The sequence below is a fragment of the Stegastes partitus genome, unplaced genomic scaffold (assembly GCF_000690725.1).
Source record: "Stegastes partitus isolate 25-593 unplaced genomic scaffold, Stegastes_partitus-1.0.2 Scaffold1875, whole genome shotgun sequence".
Taxonomy (NCBI): domain Eukaryota; kingdom Metazoa; phylum Chordata; class Actinopteri; family Pomacentridae; genus Stegastes; species Stegastes partitus.
Genome location: NW_007579606.1, coordinates 1 through 20,313, shown reverse-complemented (window position 1 = coordinate 20,313; position 20,313 = coordinate 1). Strand labels below are relative to the sequence as shown.

The window sequence follows — 20,313 nt, the reverse complement described above, 5'->3', positions numbered from 1 at the left end:
TCTCTTCCATTGTTAATTGCCTTTTTCTCTNTTTTATTTTTTTATCCAGCCGTGTTACAAGCACTGTTCGGAAAAAAGCATCAGCGTCACGTATTTGTTACTGGTACGTATTTAACAAAAAGTTACAAAAATCTTTCTGTGTAACATCTTTCTGTGTCAGTATCTTATGTTACAGCGAGGACACCTGCGGCTTATAGACAAGTGTGGCCTATATACGTACATTTTCTTTTTCTTTTTAAAGTTAGTCGGTGCGGCTTATATTTATTTATTTATTTTTCCTTTATTTAACCAGGTAGGTTAACTGAGAACAGATTCTCATTTACAACAACGACCTGGCATTAAACAGTCCGAAAATTACGGAATTAAATTTAACTTATCAACTTAAATTTATCAGCCAAACATCTTAATGACTTTTCTTCTGATCCTGGAAGGGAGCAAAGAAAACCAGAGAACATGGAGATTTAACCCTCTGAACTCTAAGCAGCATTCACAGTTTTTCACTGTATTATGAAGTCCTGCACCTTGATGGAAACAGCATAACCATGACTACAAGAAGAGAGAACTCAGAAATGTCTTCTGCATTTTTGTAGGTGCCCCAGGTGTTAGGAACACTGGAATCATGATGACTTTACATATTAGAGATATTTTAATATGTGAAGTTTAATTTGTATTCGTAGAGACAAAGACAGGCATACACACTCACACACAGAGGACCTACCAGTGCGTCTGGGGGTCTGCGTGGCGGTCAGGGCGACTCTGCGCAGGCAAAGCAGCTTGAGGAGGGGCGATGTCTGCTGGTTCAGCTGACTCAGGTCCCTCTTTGCCCTAGACAAGTTTATACTACAGAAACATAGCAGTAGGTCAGCAATACCAAAACGGTCTTTAGTCTGGAGACAAGAAGTAAAATCAGGTTTGATGAGAATGAAAACAATTTAATAAAAATCCTTTTCACAAGGTCCACAGTCACTAATTGAAATTCCACACTTAAGTCATGTGACACCTCGACAAATTCTATGTACCGTGAAGACCATAACATGTGGTACAAATCTCTGAGAACTGCAAACTATGCTGCCTAAGTTTCATTTAGGAAATGTTTAAAAGGGAACTAAACATTGGCAGACAGGATGCAGACTCATCTGGACTCACCTTAAATTCATTCAGTGGTTGTGTTTTAATAACATATGTGTTCATTAAAGGTTCTTAATGTACTGATTTCCTTCTAACTGCAAACCAAGTATATTTTGTGTTATAGCTTATGATTTTTTAAATTTGCAGTCTACACTGTACCCTCCTTTTTCTGGCAATACAACATTTTCATGTTTATGCTTGAAGAAAGGACAGTTCAGAAAGCGATGGAGTGTTGAGGTCACTGTGAACACTGACGTTTGAGTCTGGCTGCACTTGCTGTACGTTGCTTTTGAACAAAAGCATCTGCCAAGTCAATGAAATGTGAAAGCAGCAACCAAATTCACACACTCCTTTTCAAGACATCCACATCTGCTTGTTATTTATCTTCTGGGTTAAATTATTTGTATTTTTTAAATTAAATTGGCATATGGCACTGCTCCTTAATGCATTGCTTTGTAGAGAGGTTTTGGACATGTGACATACTTTCAGAAACATTACTAACACATAAAGACGACTTAATGTGTCTGTGAATCTTGACTTTCGGATCAATAAAAGATCAAGCAATTCACTAGAGCCACAAAGATAAAGCATAATAACAAGAAGATGTTCTTTAGTACACAGACACATTACCTTTGCCAAAGTAATTATGACTTCCTTATCTCATGTAACCAAGACCTTCTACCCTGAGAAAGGATCGCACCATTACGAGATCTGGATCTCATACATTCAGTTACACTCTGGCCTAAAACTCAGGCCATGCATTTTTAACATTTGTCTACACTTCAACAAAAAAGTATGCTGAATTAGCCAGTAAACATTCCTATTTCCTATTATCAGTGGTTTACTTTGATACTGGGGAAATTTTAAAAAAAACTGATGACTCTCAGGAAAGCTCCAATCTATTACTCCTACGTGGGTTTATGAATGCTACTTGGAAGGGACATCAGAGGTAGAATGTGGTTCTGGGTGTTGCAATGTTGGGTCAGCCAGTCAGTCCTTGACTTTGGTTCAAACTGAAATATATTTACTGAACAGACTGTAGCCTTTTTCAGACTATGGAACATTTCTGCTTCATTAATATGTTAAAGGGAAAACGTCCTGTCATTCAGACATAGGTCACTTTTGCTTCAATGTTCTGCACAGCTTCGTTCAGAGAATTTCTCACACAAACAAGATTGTTCAGTATACCAAGTGATGTACAATATATAATTGTGCATGAATAAACTCAAGACTAGAGCTAAACTAACAGCTTCTTATCAAACCGTCCAGAACAGCCGAGCCTATTTATGACTTCCTATACACTGAAAATCATGTCCATGTGTGCTGATAATCTAACTACTGTTTTGCCTAGAGTATCATAAAAATATTCTGACAGCTGTGATGGAGCTCAGGACTCAACCTGAGGGCAGACGCTGTCCAACAAAATATTTGTAAACTGTGACTTGTGCCGTGTTGAATCTGATACAGAAATGTTCCTAGGTCCGCCCCTGTCAGACTGCAGTGCGACTGTGACATAAAGCCAACACTTTCCGTTGTCGTCAGATTATTGGAAATGAGTGCATGTCTAAAATGGGACTTCCTGTTTTTGTACCTGCTGCTTTCTGCCCTCATTTCTCTCTCTATGCCTCCCTTACAGTTCACACCTGACCTGTGAACTTCAAACAAACAAGAGATCAGAAATATAACAACCACCCAGAACCTGATTTATCCACCACCCTCTGTCTCCATCACTTGACTTTGTGAATAGAACCATATTGTTTATAATGTTGTACTCAGATCAGCACCTCATAATTATTAGTGGTTGTGTGTGTGAGATATGGAAGTCAGAATTGTAAGTTACAGTCTCCACTATTTCTTTTGTAACTACAATGCTATTTCATCTGAAGCTGTGACATGTTGAACTGACCAGAACTCAGGTTTGACTCCCAGGTCCTTTTGCTGCAGCTCCTGCAGACTCCTGGTGGTTTTGTTGAAGGCAGCATCCTGTTGATGAGCAGCAGTAGACAAGTGAGGGTGTGACACTGCTGTTACAACACTAACAATGGCACTAACTTCCAACTGCTGCTGCATTAATCATTGACAGCAACAACAAAGAGAGACACTGATGGAAAATAAATATGGATGAATTTAAGGAAAATCTTCTGATCTCCTTTAGTTCATCTCACAAATTAGTTTCTGCTAGAGTCTGAGGCTGTGTTCTGTTGCTTCATTTAGCTGCACTACAAGACACGTTCCAGAAAAAGTCCTCCGTTTGATCAGTAAAAATACTGATTGCTGAATATTTTAAAATGTCAACTCCCCCAGAGCTTCTGGTGCCACACCAGCTGCTGAGTCAGCAGTGTGGTGAACATCAGTAACAAGCAGATTTTCTTTTGGTTTTCATACAGCTCAAGTACTGTACTGAACAGTGCATCCAGTTAGCTGCAGCACCTGCACAGGAATTCAGCAGAAGGCAGTCATTTCATTTCTGAAACATACATTTTTAGATCACCATGTGTAACCCTACCTGGCTAGCTTCAAGCGTTCCCACAAAGTTAAAGATTAAATCATGGATACCATGATGAACATATATCTGGAAAAAGAAGATAAACAATGTTGAAATATTGGTGTCAGACACAATCTGGAAGCCGTTTACACAAAAGACTTGTTTTAGTTATACCAGGCAGAAATGATATAGTTTTTTGCCATTTATAATGATAATAAGAAATACATATTTGCAAGTAGATTGTTGTGGGCTGACCTATGCTCTGTATTAATTTAATCCATTAAAATACCTTAATGCCATAGGCTACATCACATGCATGAGCATTACAAAGACAATGTTTGGATGAGGTACAAAAACAACAGTTTAGGCATACTTCTCCACTGCTGTTGACATCTGTCTTTCAGATTATACATTCCAAAGAACTGGAGGTCAACTACTGATCTACAGACCTGTACTCATTTATAAAAAAAAAAAAAGACCTTCATTTTCAGCTTTACATGGAAATATTTATCTGTCTCTCTGAGATGTTCTTCATGAAATGTGCTTCAGCAGCAACTTTAATCTAAATCCATAAATACATCGTCTTTACTGAATCTAGAGAGTGAAGATGATTATAAAAGAAACAGAGTGATGTCACCTCCACCGCCTGTTTGAGAAGAGTCATCTGAAGCTCCTGCTTAGCCAGAAGTTTCTGAAGAAAAATAACACAATCATCAGACCAGTAAATGCAAAGAAATGCATTAGTCACTGCTAAGGATAAGGCTTAACTTCTCCTGTTACTGTGATTAGCCAGAAAATAGACCAGAGACAAGGGTTTCACACATAACGTAATATGAATACAGAGGGTCTACCAATACATTCTGGTATCCTGTGGCATCACTACTCATATACGTCATCTTTGCACGCCACACATCACATTATTTAAAAGGCATGACTTTTCAGTTCATTCAGGGTTATGTTATGGCACATTTTTCAGTCATCTGCTACACATTCCTGTTTCAATCAATCCAGCTCTCTTAACGGCTCATGTTTTGCTCACAGTACACAACCATAATAGCACGTCATAGCATACTTCTATGCTTTAACTCTATTTTTACAGTGATCGTCTATTTAACTCTGGGAACTTCTACAGCACATGTGATCTCGGTCCACAGTACTGCACCTGGACACACCTTGTGTAACCACGATGAAGCGGCTCTGCTAACATGCTGCTCATACTACATCTTCTGTGGAGACATGGCCTTCATTGTTTCCCCGTTTCTTTTAATTATGTCTTACAGATATCCTAAACATCAGACTACTACTACGTCTTCTCAGCAAATTCATAATTTGATGCATGACTGCTCAGTCTGAAAGTCCAAAACTTACAGGTGTATCACGGACAACATGCACTCTAATCATCAATAAGTGTCAGTAACAAAATGTGACAAGTTCACATCATGAGCTGTGACAGTAATGAATAATTCCAGTTTATTTCAACCTGGCGTACTTCTCATTGGTGTGGTTTTTATTGTACAGCTTTTAGATAACTTTTAACGTGTGTTTTCAAGCCTTCAACAGCTACATGCAGTGGTGGCTGTTCACACGTTGTTTTGTGCTTTTCGTGTCTGGTGCAAAATTAGCATGGCCCATGGAGCCACAATAGCCTCATTATTGGAAAACACACCAGAAATAAACTTCAGTTATCCTCAGAGAGCTAATGTTCCTTACAGCTTCATTCAGATTCAAATTTATGTTGTTTCAAGTAACAATAATCTGGTTTCCAGGTATCCCTCTGTATCTCAAGTTTCCACCTAACACCTTCCATTTTCGTCATCAGTCTCCAGTGTAACATGCTGACAGCTGGTCCTGCAGGTTGGTTTCTACTCACCAAGCGAGAGTCTCTGAGCAGACACTGAAGACATTTAGTGTAAAGACTGTTGACTGAATCCTGATAGGAGAGAAGACAGAGGAGCTATCAGTACTGCTGCTCTAATCCCTTGTTAAAATTCTTCAGAAAAGTCAAGTGGAAATACTGGCAACAAAGATATTAATGCAAAGACAGTTTAAGAGTTTGTCGTACTATGTGGTGTCGGAGTCCCTTCCTCTCGTGCTCTTTGAATGCCTGACAGAAGCTGTGGATGAACTTGTCCAGTTTCTGGGCATGGCGGCCCAGGAACTCCCTGACATCCTCCAGGCTTTTCAGGCAGTAGGGGGGAGGGGAGCTGACTTCGGCTGGGCTCGAATCCACCTCCATGGGCCTGGAGATGCACAGGATACTGTAGCTCTGCTCCTGGTCATTGTAGAAGGTTTCCTCAAACAGAATGGGGACAGACACGGGACTCGGGGAGCCGAACCCCAGCAGAACCTGCCTGTCCTGGATCCTGACCTCCTGTAATACACAAAAAGACAAACACTTCTTGAAAAGTCAGCTAAATAAAGTTAACATACCCAAAACATGATCATCATCCCATCAAAAATCTAACATTCAAATGTTTGCAAAGATAATCAGCAATCATTTTTGGTATGACAACACACAAACCAACAATGCATCAGTCTGTCTGTCAATGCTGTCTTTCCTAACCGCCTGTGGCTCCTACTACTGGAGACATCAGCGGTAAAAACAGCTCACAAATAAATAGCTTCATTTTAAAAAGGTCAGTTGTTTCATAAAATAGCTGCTGACTGTAGTTTTACCAAAAGTTGCGACAAAAGGGGGAGAGCCGTCCTTTAACTAGGACTAAGTGCAGCGGTAGATGAATCCTCATGTTCTGTTGTAGTATTCTGAGCAGTCAGATGTGGGATTAGGTCAGAATAAACTACAGTGTGTGTGTTCATGGTAATGAAGGAGCCTTTTACTTATTGATGGGTTTTCAATCGTTTCTGGACAACAATGGAGCTCTGAGGCGGAAATACTGAATAAAGCCAACTTACTCCTTAAAACTGTGTCCCTGAAGATAGTCAATATTAAGCTTCTAAAATACGCCAGCTGTTCGTTAACAGGTAGCTGTTTTTTAAAGTCTTTTAAAAGTGAGGCATGGGACTAACTGTACATTAAAATGTCTCTGATGGAGATGGTGTTTATGGAGCGCAGCAGCGAGACAGGAGACAAACCTTGCCATCCACACTTCTGTATCCATCCTCCACAGCCTGTAGGACATAGCTGTCAAAGTGAGAGTCTGAGTAGCTGCCAACAGTCAAACTTCCACAACAAGGCACCAGAACCTGCAGGTTGTAAGTGACATTGGACAGAAAAAATATAAACAATTGTGCAAATTAAACGGAAGCTCAATGAACAACAGCAGCATCAGATATCAACTTGCGCCTGATGTCAGTCAGTAGAAAATTAACACAAAGAGTGGACTCTTGACTGAAGGAGCTACTGCTAGTGAGTAGTAATACTAAGAGTGATAAGATGGTAGTCTAACAACTGGCTCCTATAAAGGGCCAGAATAAACTAATGTTCTGAAAACATGAACATTTGGATCTGCTCAAAAAAATTGTTGTCTATGTCTTCACCAAAATGCATGGCTCTGGAATTGACATTTTTTGTAGATATTGACAGCTTAAAATGACTTCCCTGAGAAGACATTTTTGAAGGTGAAAATACAAACATTCTTAAGTCTGAAAACATGTTAAACTGAGATCTAAATCTGAGATGGTGCAACAATGTTGCTATCTGAAATGATACAGACTGACCTCATTGTTAACGACAAGGAAGAAGAACATGTCAAGTCATAAATACAACATGTCTTGTTCTCTTGTACCATTGTGCCAAGTACAATGGTAAATCTGTACATTATGCTGCTTAAGTGCTCATCAAAGAGAAAATGCAATTATGAGAAAACTGGGCTTGTTCCATCTACTGATGAAGAGCATGATGTACTTGAAGCTTCAGAAGAAAGTCAAGAATGTCTCAAATTCAGTTAGTGTAGTTGTTGATATAATTGACCCTACAATATGCTTTCAGTGTCAGAGTATTGTGTTAATACATTGCAGATTTTCTGAGCTTTTGGTTTAAACCCCCCACATGGGGGTTACTTGTTATAAACTGTGCAAAATCAATTTTCTAATTTTTAAATTTGATGTACTTCCTGCTACATTCACATGAAGTCCAACATTCACATTTTGACAACATCTGGGCCATTTGAAGACTAAGGATCTAAAAATGTCACAGCCTGTAAACCCCCGATATGTGTATTGTGTCTTGCAAATCTTATTTTCCAGAGGGCTGTACTGCACAGCAAGATCAGTGGGTTAGTCAGAGTTTTCAGTATCACAAATGTGTCTCTCTTTCAACCTGCTAGATGTCCATGGTAACTGATGCTGTGGAGCTAGGTCTCCATGGTAACTGATGCTGTGGAGCTAGAGCTCCATGGTAACTGACTAACTAACTAACCAGACATGTATTTAGTTGGTGATGCAGAAATCACATAAATATGTTTTTATGTGGCCCTGTGTTAGACTGGTGACCTGTCTAGGGTGTCCCCTGCCTTCGCCCTAAGTCGGCTGGGATAGGCTCCAGCCCCCCCGCGACCCAAGTGAGGATTAAGCGGTGTATAGATAATGGATGGATTGATGTTTTTATGTTTGGCTCTGATTTGCCGTCAAGTCTGTTTACTCTGCTGCTACTGCAGCTGATAGAACATAGATTAGAAAATTGATTATTCAACTGGTATTTATTACAGAGAATATTCAATCAATAACATTAATTTCACTTTGATTTGGCCAAAAATTAAGGGGATTTCTTGCATTACGGGACAGTGTAAGACGTAAATGCACTTCAATACAAGATCATGTTTAAATATTTGAAGTTTGAGTTTTAACTGTTTTAACGTACAGCTGTCAATTTGAAATAATCAGCTGCATCGATCAGTAAAATACTGTATATTAACACATGTAACAGTTTTCTACTAGCAGTCTTGTTTTGCACCATTTATCAGCACTTTTTACCCTCATAATTTTTTATATTCCTCATTGTTCTCTATTAAAACAACCTGCTGACTGAAGCAGCTGCACACGATCGTTTAATTTTGTGCAGTCACGTGACGCAACGCCTCCTTTTAGGTGAACAGTTTGAAGCAGAAAGTCTGAGTTAACAAAGAAAGTTGATAACATCCTTCTGATACCTGTGATCTCTGACTAGAGCTTTAGTTTTTGTTGAGTCAACTTACACAAAACAAAGTCTGGATAAGTCAAACCCTGAGGTCAGCGAGATCTGTTGTGAAACATGTATCAGTAGCTTTAATGAAATTAGATATATTTTTCTGTTCTGCTGATGTTTTGACATTTTGTGTTCCGATCATCTGAGTTTCCAGAAGAGTCCTGATGATTCAGACCTGTTGCTGGCCTGAGTTCAGACATCTGATTCTTATCTGCCATTTCAGGCGCCTGATACTCATCGTGCCAAACTAAAATAAGTTTCAGAGAGCCATCTTGCAGTTGTTTAGCTCAGTTGATATTTGCCATCTTTCACTGTGGTTGCACTTCATGTTTCAGTTAATCAGTTACATTGAAACTCTGACCAAACGTAAACAAAACTTCCTCTAATGCTGATACTAATTTGGTCACCTTTGTGCAATAAACTAATTAGAGAAATGTAATGAGAACAAAGTGTGATCGACAAAGACCTGTTTTTAAGACAGGACGAAGTTTGACAGCTAAACAGCGTGATTAGGTTAATTTTGTCTACTCTGACAAGAAAAGAAACCTTATACCTGACAGCTAAACATTTGGCTTTACTTGAAATGCAGCAGGGCTTGTTTTGAATGTCGAATGGTTGAAAATGTATGAACACTGGTAATGACTGGGATCAGGCTGGCCTGCCAACACACTGTGGGAGTATCAGGGATGGGTTTGTATGTAACATGTGCAGAGGACTTAGTGATCAACACGCCTCCAATCAGAGGAGGAAGTGCAAGGGAAATCAGCTGCTGTAGAGTTTTACTGGAAGAGAAACTAGCAGGTATTTGTGGTCAGTTTACACCTGAAAGTTCCAGTCTCCACTGCACTGTTGTATGTTCTCTGTGCAGCGTCACTCCAGTAAGCTTCTTGACAAGCTTTTATTCTCTGCTGGCAGCAGAACATTGACACGACCAATGTTGTCTTCAGTAAGAACCCAGTGCTTGTCTTTTTAGCCAAAAGCCACAGATACTCCCTACTTATGTAACCAAACCGACTGCTGGGATTCAATCAAACTGGAAAATTCTTTTCTGGAAGCTGATTTCCAAATTCAGCTGCGTTAGATGATCACCCAGACACACAGCAGTACTCAGACAGTCAAGAAACAGACAGGCTAGAGTAACATCTGATCAACAACAACAGTAAATACAGATAAAACACACTGGGTAAAAGAAAGGCAATGACTGGAGTTGTGACAGCAGACAAAAGCCAAAATATAGAGAAAGCATGTTCTTGATTGATCTTTTCCTTTGAGAATGCCCTCTCAGCAAGAAGCTGTCCAGTATCATCCTCACCATTAGTCTGTCAACACTCAACCTCTCAATCTAGTGCAAAGCTCTTTTGCCACCAACTGTTTTCAGATACCCTGGTTATAAAATAACAAAGGAACAAGGTGTGAAGTCTAGCTAACTAAAAGGCTAGCAGGTGTGACTCACAATGCCGTGGAGCTCAGCCACTCGGCTACAGAGGTCCGGCCTCTGCTTCTCTAGCGCCAAGTAGAAAGGATTCTTCAGGATGTTCTCATCATATACAGCCATAAGGAGCTGGAGATCTGGATTCTGGAGAGGAAGAAGACGGTGAGAGGAGTGATTAGCATGACTGAACATAGCTTCAAAAAGTGGGAGAGGAGGTTAAAGAACAAGTGGTTTGCTAGGTCTTACTGTATTTAAATCATCTTCGGTTTATTAAATGCTGTAAATTATACTTGTTAAGATTTGAACAAAAGCTGATTATCTTCGAATGGTGGATCGGTGGTTGGCAACGTAGCCTCACAGCTAGAAGATCCCCAGTTCGTCCCGGTTAGGACGCCTGGTATCCTTCTGTGTGTCATGTTTTCCCTGTGCAGCATGGGTTCTCTCCAGGTTCTCCAGCTTCCTCCCACAGTCCAGAAACATGCTGACTGTGTTGGTGATTCTAAATTGTCCATAGGTGTGAATGTGAGTGTGCTTGGTTGTCTCTCTGTGTGGCCCTGTGATAGACTGGTGACCTGTCCAGGTGAACCTGCCTTCACCCCGAGTCCCGAGTCCCGCCCTCCCACCATCCTCGTGAGGATTAATCATTGTAAAGATAATGGATGGATGGATTTAAACAAACTATCTAAGCTCTTTAACATATTTCAGTGAAACATTTAAAGATACAGCAAGTGCAGGAAACCTTTTGAGAAAATGTCCAAGGTTTTGAATTTTACAGAATTCCTAAAGAGGTATTATATATCACAATGTGCTCCAGATTTGAGTACTTGTCATTTAGAACTGAATCAAATTATTGAAACAAAGAAAAAGAAACAGGACTGAGTCTCCGGCCACCGTCACTCTATGACACACAGTTTATTAAACCAGACAGTGACAGCAGCTGAAAGGCTACGGGGTACCCTATGTGATCAAAATTCATCCTAGTGGGGGATCGTCAATGTCTGAATAGAGCTGAAAGGCAGTTCATCCACCATTTGTTCAGACATTTCAATCATAACCACAAACACCACCTTCAACGTTTTTTAAAAAAAAAAGAAATAAAGGACAGAGGCTCACCAACATTAGGATTTATAGTCATAGTTGTGTTCGAAATCACATCATTTTTGCATTTACTTTAAGTTTGTAGTACAGCTGCCCTGACGAGGTGCGTTTCATGCAGTGTGCATACAACTGGGTCATACTACTTTGTCATAATAATGTGCCTCAGTCTTTGACCATCAGAGTCTGAGATACGAATTGAGCTTTCTTCTTTTTTTCCTTTTAGCCTGTGTGCTATCACTGGGTCAGTGTTGATTAAACTCTATATTGCAACATACTAAATCATTTTGGGGCATTCTATATAGTATGGTAGTATGGATAGAATGCAGACAATAACTGCACATAAAGATAGATGAAACCTACATGATGATATTTCCATCTAGCCTAAATTGGTGGACTGATTGAGCATCACTGCATACAGACAACTACGCCACTGCAATGGCTAAAAAACAAGGAACTGCTAACAACATCTGCTGTTCCAACTATAAATAAATAGTAATGGATAGATGATGACAGCGACTGCTGAGTTTCCAAGCAAAAGCATGTGGAAATACTTACAGTTTATCAAAACAGATTTACAGCCAATTACTGATGTTTGAGGAGTGGAAAACAAATCTATAAAACAGATCTTCTGATTTCCTAATGTCTCCCAATTTAAATCCTAAGACAAGCCCTTAATACATGCTTATCACTATTCTTTGAGGCCACCAGGCAAAAAGTCCCTTTCTTTGGTTTCTATAATTGGGCTGAGGGGGGTTATTTTTCCATTAACATTCTCTCAATCTGCAGAGCTCCACTCCTTCAAATCTGCAGTCTGTTATCTGGAAGAAGATTTACCACTTTAACCCTCTATGGCCTTCACAGCTGTGAATGACAGGAGAAACATTCAGCCGACAACTTCTCATTTCTTGACGTCTTAGGGTACAGGTTTGGAAAAAACCATCACTAAGTAGTTTATTTGACTTGGAAAAATGTTTAAAATGTCATCGATGTAAGACACACTTTACTTTTTACTATTTCTTAAATCAATGACACTACAGCAGTGCACATATTCAGTACTGTTCAGTTTAGTTTATCAGTTAGTCAAATGACAAAACTATTTTTCAAGCATAAGAATTCATGCATTTTACTCGTACATCATTACCAGTAAAACTTTTGCCCATTTTTCAATATCTGAATGAATATACACTAGTCTGTTTTCCAGCTTCTTACCAAGGACTGTTTTTGAGAGAGACTGTTTCGAACGGACCACAGGACTGAGATTTCTCTTCTTGAGACAGGAAATGTGTGATCTGTCAGATGTCAGTGGCCCCAGGCTGAGCTCTAAAAAATCACCCAGAGAACACAGGTCTTCTGTGGCAAGAAGAAAAAACTGGACGGATTAAAAAACAGACTAATTTGCTGTTTCTTGCAATTCTTATAGAAGGCATCTTATGGGCCAACGCAATCTAAAAAAACTCTTATTTAACCAGAGGTTCAAAATATTGACAATGCAAATGTGGTAAACATCATACCTGCTAAACGCTGACATGTTTGCATCATCATTGTGAGCGCTTCAGTTCAGTGTGTTAGCATGCTAACCTTTGCTAATTATCACAAAAACAAAGAACAGCTGAGGATTGCCATGAGGTATTTTAAGTGTCCAGTTAATGGATGGAACCTTATGAAAAGTCTGTCGATAACCAGCATTGTCACTCACTCTCTGAGGGGAACATTAATGTCTGAACCAAATTTCCTGATGGTCCAACACTTGTTGAGACATCTGCACCACTTTCAACACTGCACAAGTCTGAACTGCAACCAGTCACATGAACAAAACGGTCATTCCAGCCGATTCACACAGATATCAGGAATTTTCAAAGATCATGTATTTTAAAACATTTTTTTTTTTAAAAATCATGCAATAATTTGTATCTAAACCATGGAACCTTGCAAAATCCTACAATTTTAATCCAAATACTTTTTGAGTTATGACATTTTTGAAAAAAGGCCCTTGCTGTTAAATTTGATAACTTCAGTGAGTCTTTTAAAGCATCTTTAAAGCCTCACCAATTATTTAAGTTTCACAGGATTTGGCTGACTTTGTTACTGAATATCCCAGAAGCCTCAAGAAAAAGTTGGAACTTGTAATCATTCAATAGCTTATGCAGATTTTTTTGAGTTTTTTTTTAATTTTTTTACTGAAATTAATAAAAATCCATTATTTATCATCAAAACAAAAAATCGTTACTTATCTCCACTAATATTCACTCAGGTCCAAGCAAACTGTTGTTGTGGGCAGAAACAACGTAGTTTTTTCATTTGTGCTGCCTCAACAACTGACTGCCACAGGTCTTCCTAAAATTAGCTTCAGAGCTGGAAAATCCACTTTTTAGGACATCAACTGTATTTTTTTTTTTTTTTTCAGGAAGGACTGTTTCAAATTACTTAAAACCTTTTGGAGGGAAAGTCTTTGTACTCCATTAAAAACATATATTTAAAACTAAAGATGTTATATTACTCCTTTATTATTCATTAATTTTCAGTAAATGTGCATTTCTTGCACTCGTATTGCAGCTCAAAAAGCACAGATATTGAACTGGAAAAAAATGGAAGTTTTAAATAGATGGGAAACAAAACCATCACTTGTCTGGGAATAAGAAACTCCAAGTTAGCAACATATTCGCACTGCATGGAGAGCCTACTGAGTTCATGAACAAATTTAATAACTGCACATCAACAGATCAAGGGAGGTCAGTTTTTGAACTAATTGACCTAATTTACTTAAAATTAAATATCTTTATTTTTTTTTAATGTTTTCCTCATCTGGGAGGCCTTCGGGGAGTTGGCATAGAATGACCCCAATTCAAGTGGACTGAAGCAATTTGAAGAAGACGTTCTCCACATTTCTACAGTAAGCAGAAGCAGCCGTCCTCAGGTTGAGTCCAGAGCTCCATCACAGCTGTCAGGACGTCTTACTGTTGGTCATGTAGCAGCTCAATTATCGTCACTCACGGACACAATATTACTGTTTCAGAAATTAAACATAAACTACACTGTTAGATAAGCTGCTATTAGTTCAGACTAATGCCTTATGATGTGTTTTATTTTACTTGATGTACTAAACAGTACCACATGTATTAAAGAGTGTAGCATGACTCTGTCACTGTGGTGGGCATGTGTGAATGGAGCTGTGAGGGACAAAAAAGTAAAAACGACCTACGTCTGAACGACAGAATGCTGCCACCTGAACAGACCGATACAGCAGCAAAGTTCGGCATCCCATGTCTAACAAAGCACTTGAGATTGTCCAAGTCTTTGCATTAGAGACATATTAGTTTGAACCAAAGTCATGGACTGACTGGCTGACCCAACATCACTACGCCCAGAACAATCCTTGACATTTAATGTGATCATCAACCCACAAAACTTACCCTAAATGCACCAATTTCAATTTTAAAATGTTTCATTTAACCAGCAAGCTGCAATTACGCAAGTAGGTCTGCAAACGCCACACACACTGTATAAATCAGCATTGCAATCATAAAAGACAGAATGACATAAAAACTATGTATTTTTGCATTTACCATTTAATGTGGACATCAATAAAAAGATCTGATGTCCAGTCTGCCCTTGTGCTCCCATGACCTACAGTCTGAACAGAAGCCGAACCCTCGCACAAACTGAGCATTCAAAAGCATTCATCTCTGTGTCTGACAGCTCATCGACTCACCTCATCACCCTCCTCTGACATCAGCTTCATCCTCCCTCAGCTCCAGTTCACACACTGCGCACCAGTTGAACAGAGCAGAGACAATGCTCTCTCAAGCAGAGCAGCCCCATGACAGGCGGCTTAGCTGGGATGAAACTGAGGAATGAGTCACGTGACCCTTGTGCTTCTCGTGACCTCACAGGCTCGAAGCAAACAGCATTCAGTGGCACAGAGGAATGTCCATCCGACACACAGTGTTACTCTACACACTTCAGATTACGGTCATGTAGCTGACGGCTCAGCCTCAGGCTGAAATGGAATTACTTCAGCAACAGCAGAACAAACAACCACAAACAAGGAGATTAAAGTTCAACCCTAATATGTCCTGATCACAGCAGGGCTGAGACCAAAGCACTCAGATCTACAATCTATTACAATTTGTACATCACAAATCTAGGGCATCCTGATGGTGTACAGGTTGAATATGGATTCACAATAATGTGACGAGTTGGAACTCTTGTTGCATAAATCCTCACAAAGACAGAAAAAGGTGCAAATGTATGTGTAAAACCACAGAACCTTAATGGCAACATGCTTTTAACTTGGTGCAAGAAATATGTAACAGGCGGGAGTTAATGTGACAACTGCAACATCATAAACAATATTTTCTAACTAATCTGCCAGCTATTTTCTTAGTACCTGAATTCAAATTGCCAGGTTCAATGTTGAATGTCTTTTTTTTTTTTCTTGACAAAAGTTCCAAAGTCAAAAGATTTTAGGTTTACCATCACATATGAGAAAGAAAAGCAATTACTTGTCTCATCTGAAAAGCTGGCACTCACACATTTGGCTTTTTTGCCTAAGAATTAAACAAAAAGTTTCTTAGTATCAAAACAGTCACCACTAACTGTCTGTCGAGGGATAAATCATTTCCTTGAAGAACCAGACACATGATCCTCCCACAATCGGTCATATAATAAACAAATTACAGAATTTGCCATGTAAGAGATGTTAAAACGTGATTATGGACTAATCATTTGTATAATAGGAATTCCAAGCAGGTGAAGGTACGCACTATACAGCACAATGCACCAATATATTACAAGTTATTCTTTACACTCACTTAGCTCTTTATTAGGTACAAGAGTGCAGCTACATGCAATCTGGTACATTGGTTTTGCTATAAAGTCATCTTCTGTGAGCCTTAAATGGCCAGTCAGTCAGGAGATCAAGTCAGAAGTAGTTCTTTTAATACCACTTTTACCAACAAACACTATATATGACATAGAAAAATGACCAATAAATTCTAGAATAATGACACCGTACTTCAATGACAATCTTATGGTTGACTTAAGAAACCTACCTCTCACGTCAGAGCAAGCCAGTGTCACATCAGGATGTGATTTATTTCAATTTGCTACAGAGAACATATGTCAAGTCACGACATTAAAATGAAAGCTCAAATTGATTTTAAACTGGAGTGAGTCTGCTTGTCACAATCACAAACTAGAGATAGATAAGATATATAACTAACCAGGAAGGTGTCAAAAAGACAACGCAGTGAGCGGACAGCTGGGGAGACCAGATAGACTGGCAGACAAGAAGGAGGAGAACACTTTCTCCGGTTTCTCTGGATCAATAAAATCCTTCAGATGCCAGTTGATCACAGCACCATGAGGAGGATTCACAGCTCTAATGTGACCACGTGTTCTCCTCAGGGCTGCTTACACGACCCCGCCTCAGCATGCATTTTAGGGCCAGGCTGATGATTGTGGCTGATATTTGGCATTTTTCCAATTGTTGTACCTGTATTTTTATTGACTGATGACTGATAAACTCAATGTGCTACTTCAGGTCTGAAGCAGCTCCTCTCTCTGTGGTCTCAGAAATGTCCTTCAAGCAGAAACAGCAAAGACTGAACAAGAAACACAAGCCGATGCCACAAATCAGGAAATTAGCTTCTCTCACAATGGCTGAAGCTATGCTAATGGCTAGTGGCTAAGTTAAAATGCAGCCACAAATTACTCTGAAACAAAGTGTGGGAAAAATAATTAGTAAAACATTGAGATATGGACCTAAGTGAGCAATAAAGTGACAGAACAGAGAAAGATGAAGAAAATGGAGAAGAACAGCAGATGTAACTGTCGGAGATAAAACTGATCAATCTCAGTCCACCTGATTGAATTGTTTGTTTCTGTTTTATATATTCAGCTATGAAGAAGCCTGGTTATGAAAGGCCGGTTCCTGCTATCACATGCTGCTAAAACTTTACATTTAATGTTCCATATATCAGTTATTGGCCTTTCTTCAGTGCCAGTGATTTAAATCCCGGAGCTCTTCTGGGTGACACTGAACACAAGAAGAAAATACTTGGTCACCTTTGACCTATAAATACATTAACTTTATCAAGTGTGATCTCAGTCACACAGTCAGATGTGAAAGCAGACCCCAACGGGTGAACCAGAGTGGGCTTTACCACAAAACACAAAAAGGACTGTTCCAGGCACATTTTCAAGACAAAATACAAGATCATCGGGATAAATCACTGTCGACAGCTGAAATGCTACAGCGCTACCACAAGCCACAAACACTAATTATTGAAATAAATAAAACGGACTATCCAAAGTGCAATGTGTAAATGACACTGGGCCTTAAAGCTTTTATTGTGGTACAGCTCCAAGGTGACTGGTTGGTGTGCAGAAGAGTCAGTGATGCCAGTGAGGGGGAGGCAATGTTGCCCTCTGAAATCTCTGTGAGCAACCCTGAGGCCACCCCAGATCTGGTCAAGCTCATTCACAGAAACACTTTTATGTGATCCCAGTGCACACGAAAGCATCATTAGATGCTAACAGCTCTGCTCAGCAGCAGCTAGCCAGCTGTGCAGCAGTCCATGAACATCAGGGAGAACACTCAAGACACAGATTTTGTGCCTTCAGTTGACAACGGTACACACAGAAACCTCAAAGGGTTAACAGGCGCTCAAGTGCAGTTTGTTGCTTCCAGGTGTTTGCAGGAGTCTTTTCTCTGAGTTTATTAAATACCTGCAGCAGGATGTTTAAGCCAAACCATGCTCCTGCTGTACCAAGTGTTTCATTAGTTTTACAGCAGGATATTATATATTACAGCAGGGACATTATTTTGCATATCGATGCTTGATCAAACCTGACCTCTCTGTTCATCAAATTAACGACTAAAACATGACATGGGTTAGATAAATCATCATCACACACAAACAGAATTGAAGGTATTGAACTCATTAATAAACTATGGATGTACAGTGACACATGACCAGAACGGCTGCACCAGCACTGGTCTGTACACACCAGACAGCTGGTAGCACCAGAACATGGGAAATCAGAGCAAGGCTCATGGACAGTGTTTCTGACCTGCTGCTACCAGCTGCTGGGTCCAACACACCTGCTGGGTCTGACGAGCTGCTCAGAACTGGGCAACTTATAGTAACATTTATTTAAGTATTGAAACGTATTGGGCTGGAAACGCGCAGGACGTTTCTCAACATTCGTTTAAACAGACGTCGTCTTTTCATCAGTATGCTAGCGTGTTAATGACACCGTTCATGTTTGAAAGAGCTGAAGACAGGTGGCAGTAAAGGTTAACAGCTAGTTAGTTACATGAATAGCTAACTATGTGAGTATTCTCTGTCAGAAACAGAGGACAAAAACAGAAACAACAGCGATGAGAAACAGCTAACTAGCTAGCTAAAAACAACAAGCTACAGTGCAGATGGTAGCCTAGCAGCTAGCATTTGCTGCGCTGGGTTAGCGTTAGCTTTATAGCATACTAGCATAGCGACCAGTAGCCAGCCTTGACACCAGCACCAGAAGCAGACAGCGGCTTTACCTGCTAACAGCGAGTCTCCTGGTCATCCAGGCTTTGGCATGGCAGTGGCACACACCTGCAGTAGCCTGTCAGCAGCCGTTCACCGGATCATCTGGCTAACCAGCTGCCGGAGCTGAACCTCTGGTCTGGATAGCAGACCTCCAGAGGAACCGCGGGTGTCCGGAGTGACTCCGCTCACCGAGCAGGAAGTGGAGGGTTGATCCAGCAGGCTGTCGGGGAGCAGGACGAGCTGCTGCTCCACGGACCTCCACCGGACCAGCTGGAAACATGTGCTTTTATTCAACGTTAAGCTGCACAGTGATAGCTCTAATGTGATTCCACAAATTTTCTGTTGAACTTTTTATGTGTATATATGTTTAAAGGTGTTTTTCTTACTCACATCATGTCATCTGTCTATCCGACAGCCTGGTCTGTACACCTGAGAGGGTTGTAAAGATTGTAGCTCCGAGGTTAATTGGAAAAAGACCATGTCTTCATTTTCTATTATAAACCCTGTGTGTAAATCATGTTATTTAAATTCTAACAGGTTTTTAGATGTCCAGCCCGAACACTGTAAACAGTACTATACAGGTGCAGCTCAAAAGAGCGTTTTTATTTTTGTAATTTAAATCAAAAAGTTTCAATTTCATGTATTTTATATTCATTCCACTTACATTTCAAGCCTTTTTTGTTTTCATTTTGATGACTATGACTTACAGCTTATGAAAATCTGAAATCTTGTATCACAAGTTTTTAGACTATCTCCCTAGATTAAAAAAAATAAAAAAATTAAAAGTATAACACAGTAATGTCTAACTACTGATATTTGGACACTCAGTCCTTGGTTGGGGCTCCTTGACCACGAGTTACTGCATCAGTGCAGCATGGCATGGAGCTGGTCACCCTGTGTCCCTGCTCAGGTGTTATTGAAGCCCAGATTGCTTTGATAGGGGTCTTCAGCTCATCTGTATTTTTGGGTCCAGTGTTTCTCATCTTCCTCTTGACAATGAACCATATGGGGTTCTCTGGGATCCAGGTCAGGTGAGTCGGCCGGCCGGTTAAACAGTAATATCATGGTCAACAAACCATTTGGTAATAGTTTAATAATCTGTGGGCAGGTGCTAAGTCCTGCTGGGAAAGGAAATCAGCTTCTCCATAAAGCTTGTCAGCAGATGAAAGCAGGAAGTGCTCTAAAATCTCCAGGTAGACGGCTGCGCTGGTAAAACCCAGTGGACCAACACCAGCAGATGATGTGGCATCCTAAATCATCAGACTGAGGAACTTCACACTGGACTTCAAACACCTTAGATTCTGCCTCTCCACTCTTCCTCCAGGCTCTAGGACCTTGATGTCCAAATGAAATGCAAAATTTACTTTCATTTGGAAAGAGGACTTTAGAGCAGTGAGCAATAGTCCAGTTGTTTTTCTTCTTAGCCCCGGTAAGACGCTTCTGAAGTTGTCTCTGGTTCAGGAGTGTCTTGATATTAGGTTGTAGCTCT

General features: G+C 40.0%; 1 protein-coding gene across 3 annotated transcripts in view; it reads right to left on the bottom strand.

Annotated features, from left to right (window-relative positions):
* Nucleotides 1-20,296, bottom strand: part of ankrd27 (ankyrin repeat domain 27 (VPS9 domain)) — a 44,966-nt gene extending 24,670 nt beyond the window's left edge. For 2 of the 3 annotated variants that reach the window (XR_521032.1, XM_008302765.1), the window contains exons 1-9: nt 14,996-15,254; nt 10,210-10,332; nt 6,707-6,817; nt 5,676-5,984; nt 5,484-5,543; nt 4,251-4,304; nt 3,635-3,700; nt 3,035-3,111; nt 719-840 (exon numbers count right to left, since the gene is read on the bottom strand). Coding sequence is in view for 2 of the 3 variants with exons in the window: in XM_008302765.1 (XP_008300987.1) it covers nt 719-840; nt 3,035-3,111; nt 3,635-3,700; nt 4,251-4,304; nt 5,484-5,543; nt 5,676-5,984; nt 6,707-6,817; nt 10,210-10,332; nt 14,996-15,025 (952 nt within the window). In the remaining variant the exon portion in view is untranslated. Of the gene's footprint in view, nt 1-718; nt 841-3,034; nt 3,112-3,634; nt 3,701-4,250; nt 4,305-5,483; nt 5,544-5,675; nt 5,985-6,706; nt 6,818-10,209; nt 10,333-14,995; nt 15,255-18,835 lie in introns of those variants that run through there. The other variant, XM_008302766.1, reaches the window with a different exon arrangement.
* Nucleotides 20,297-20,313: the final 17 nt, after the last annotated feature.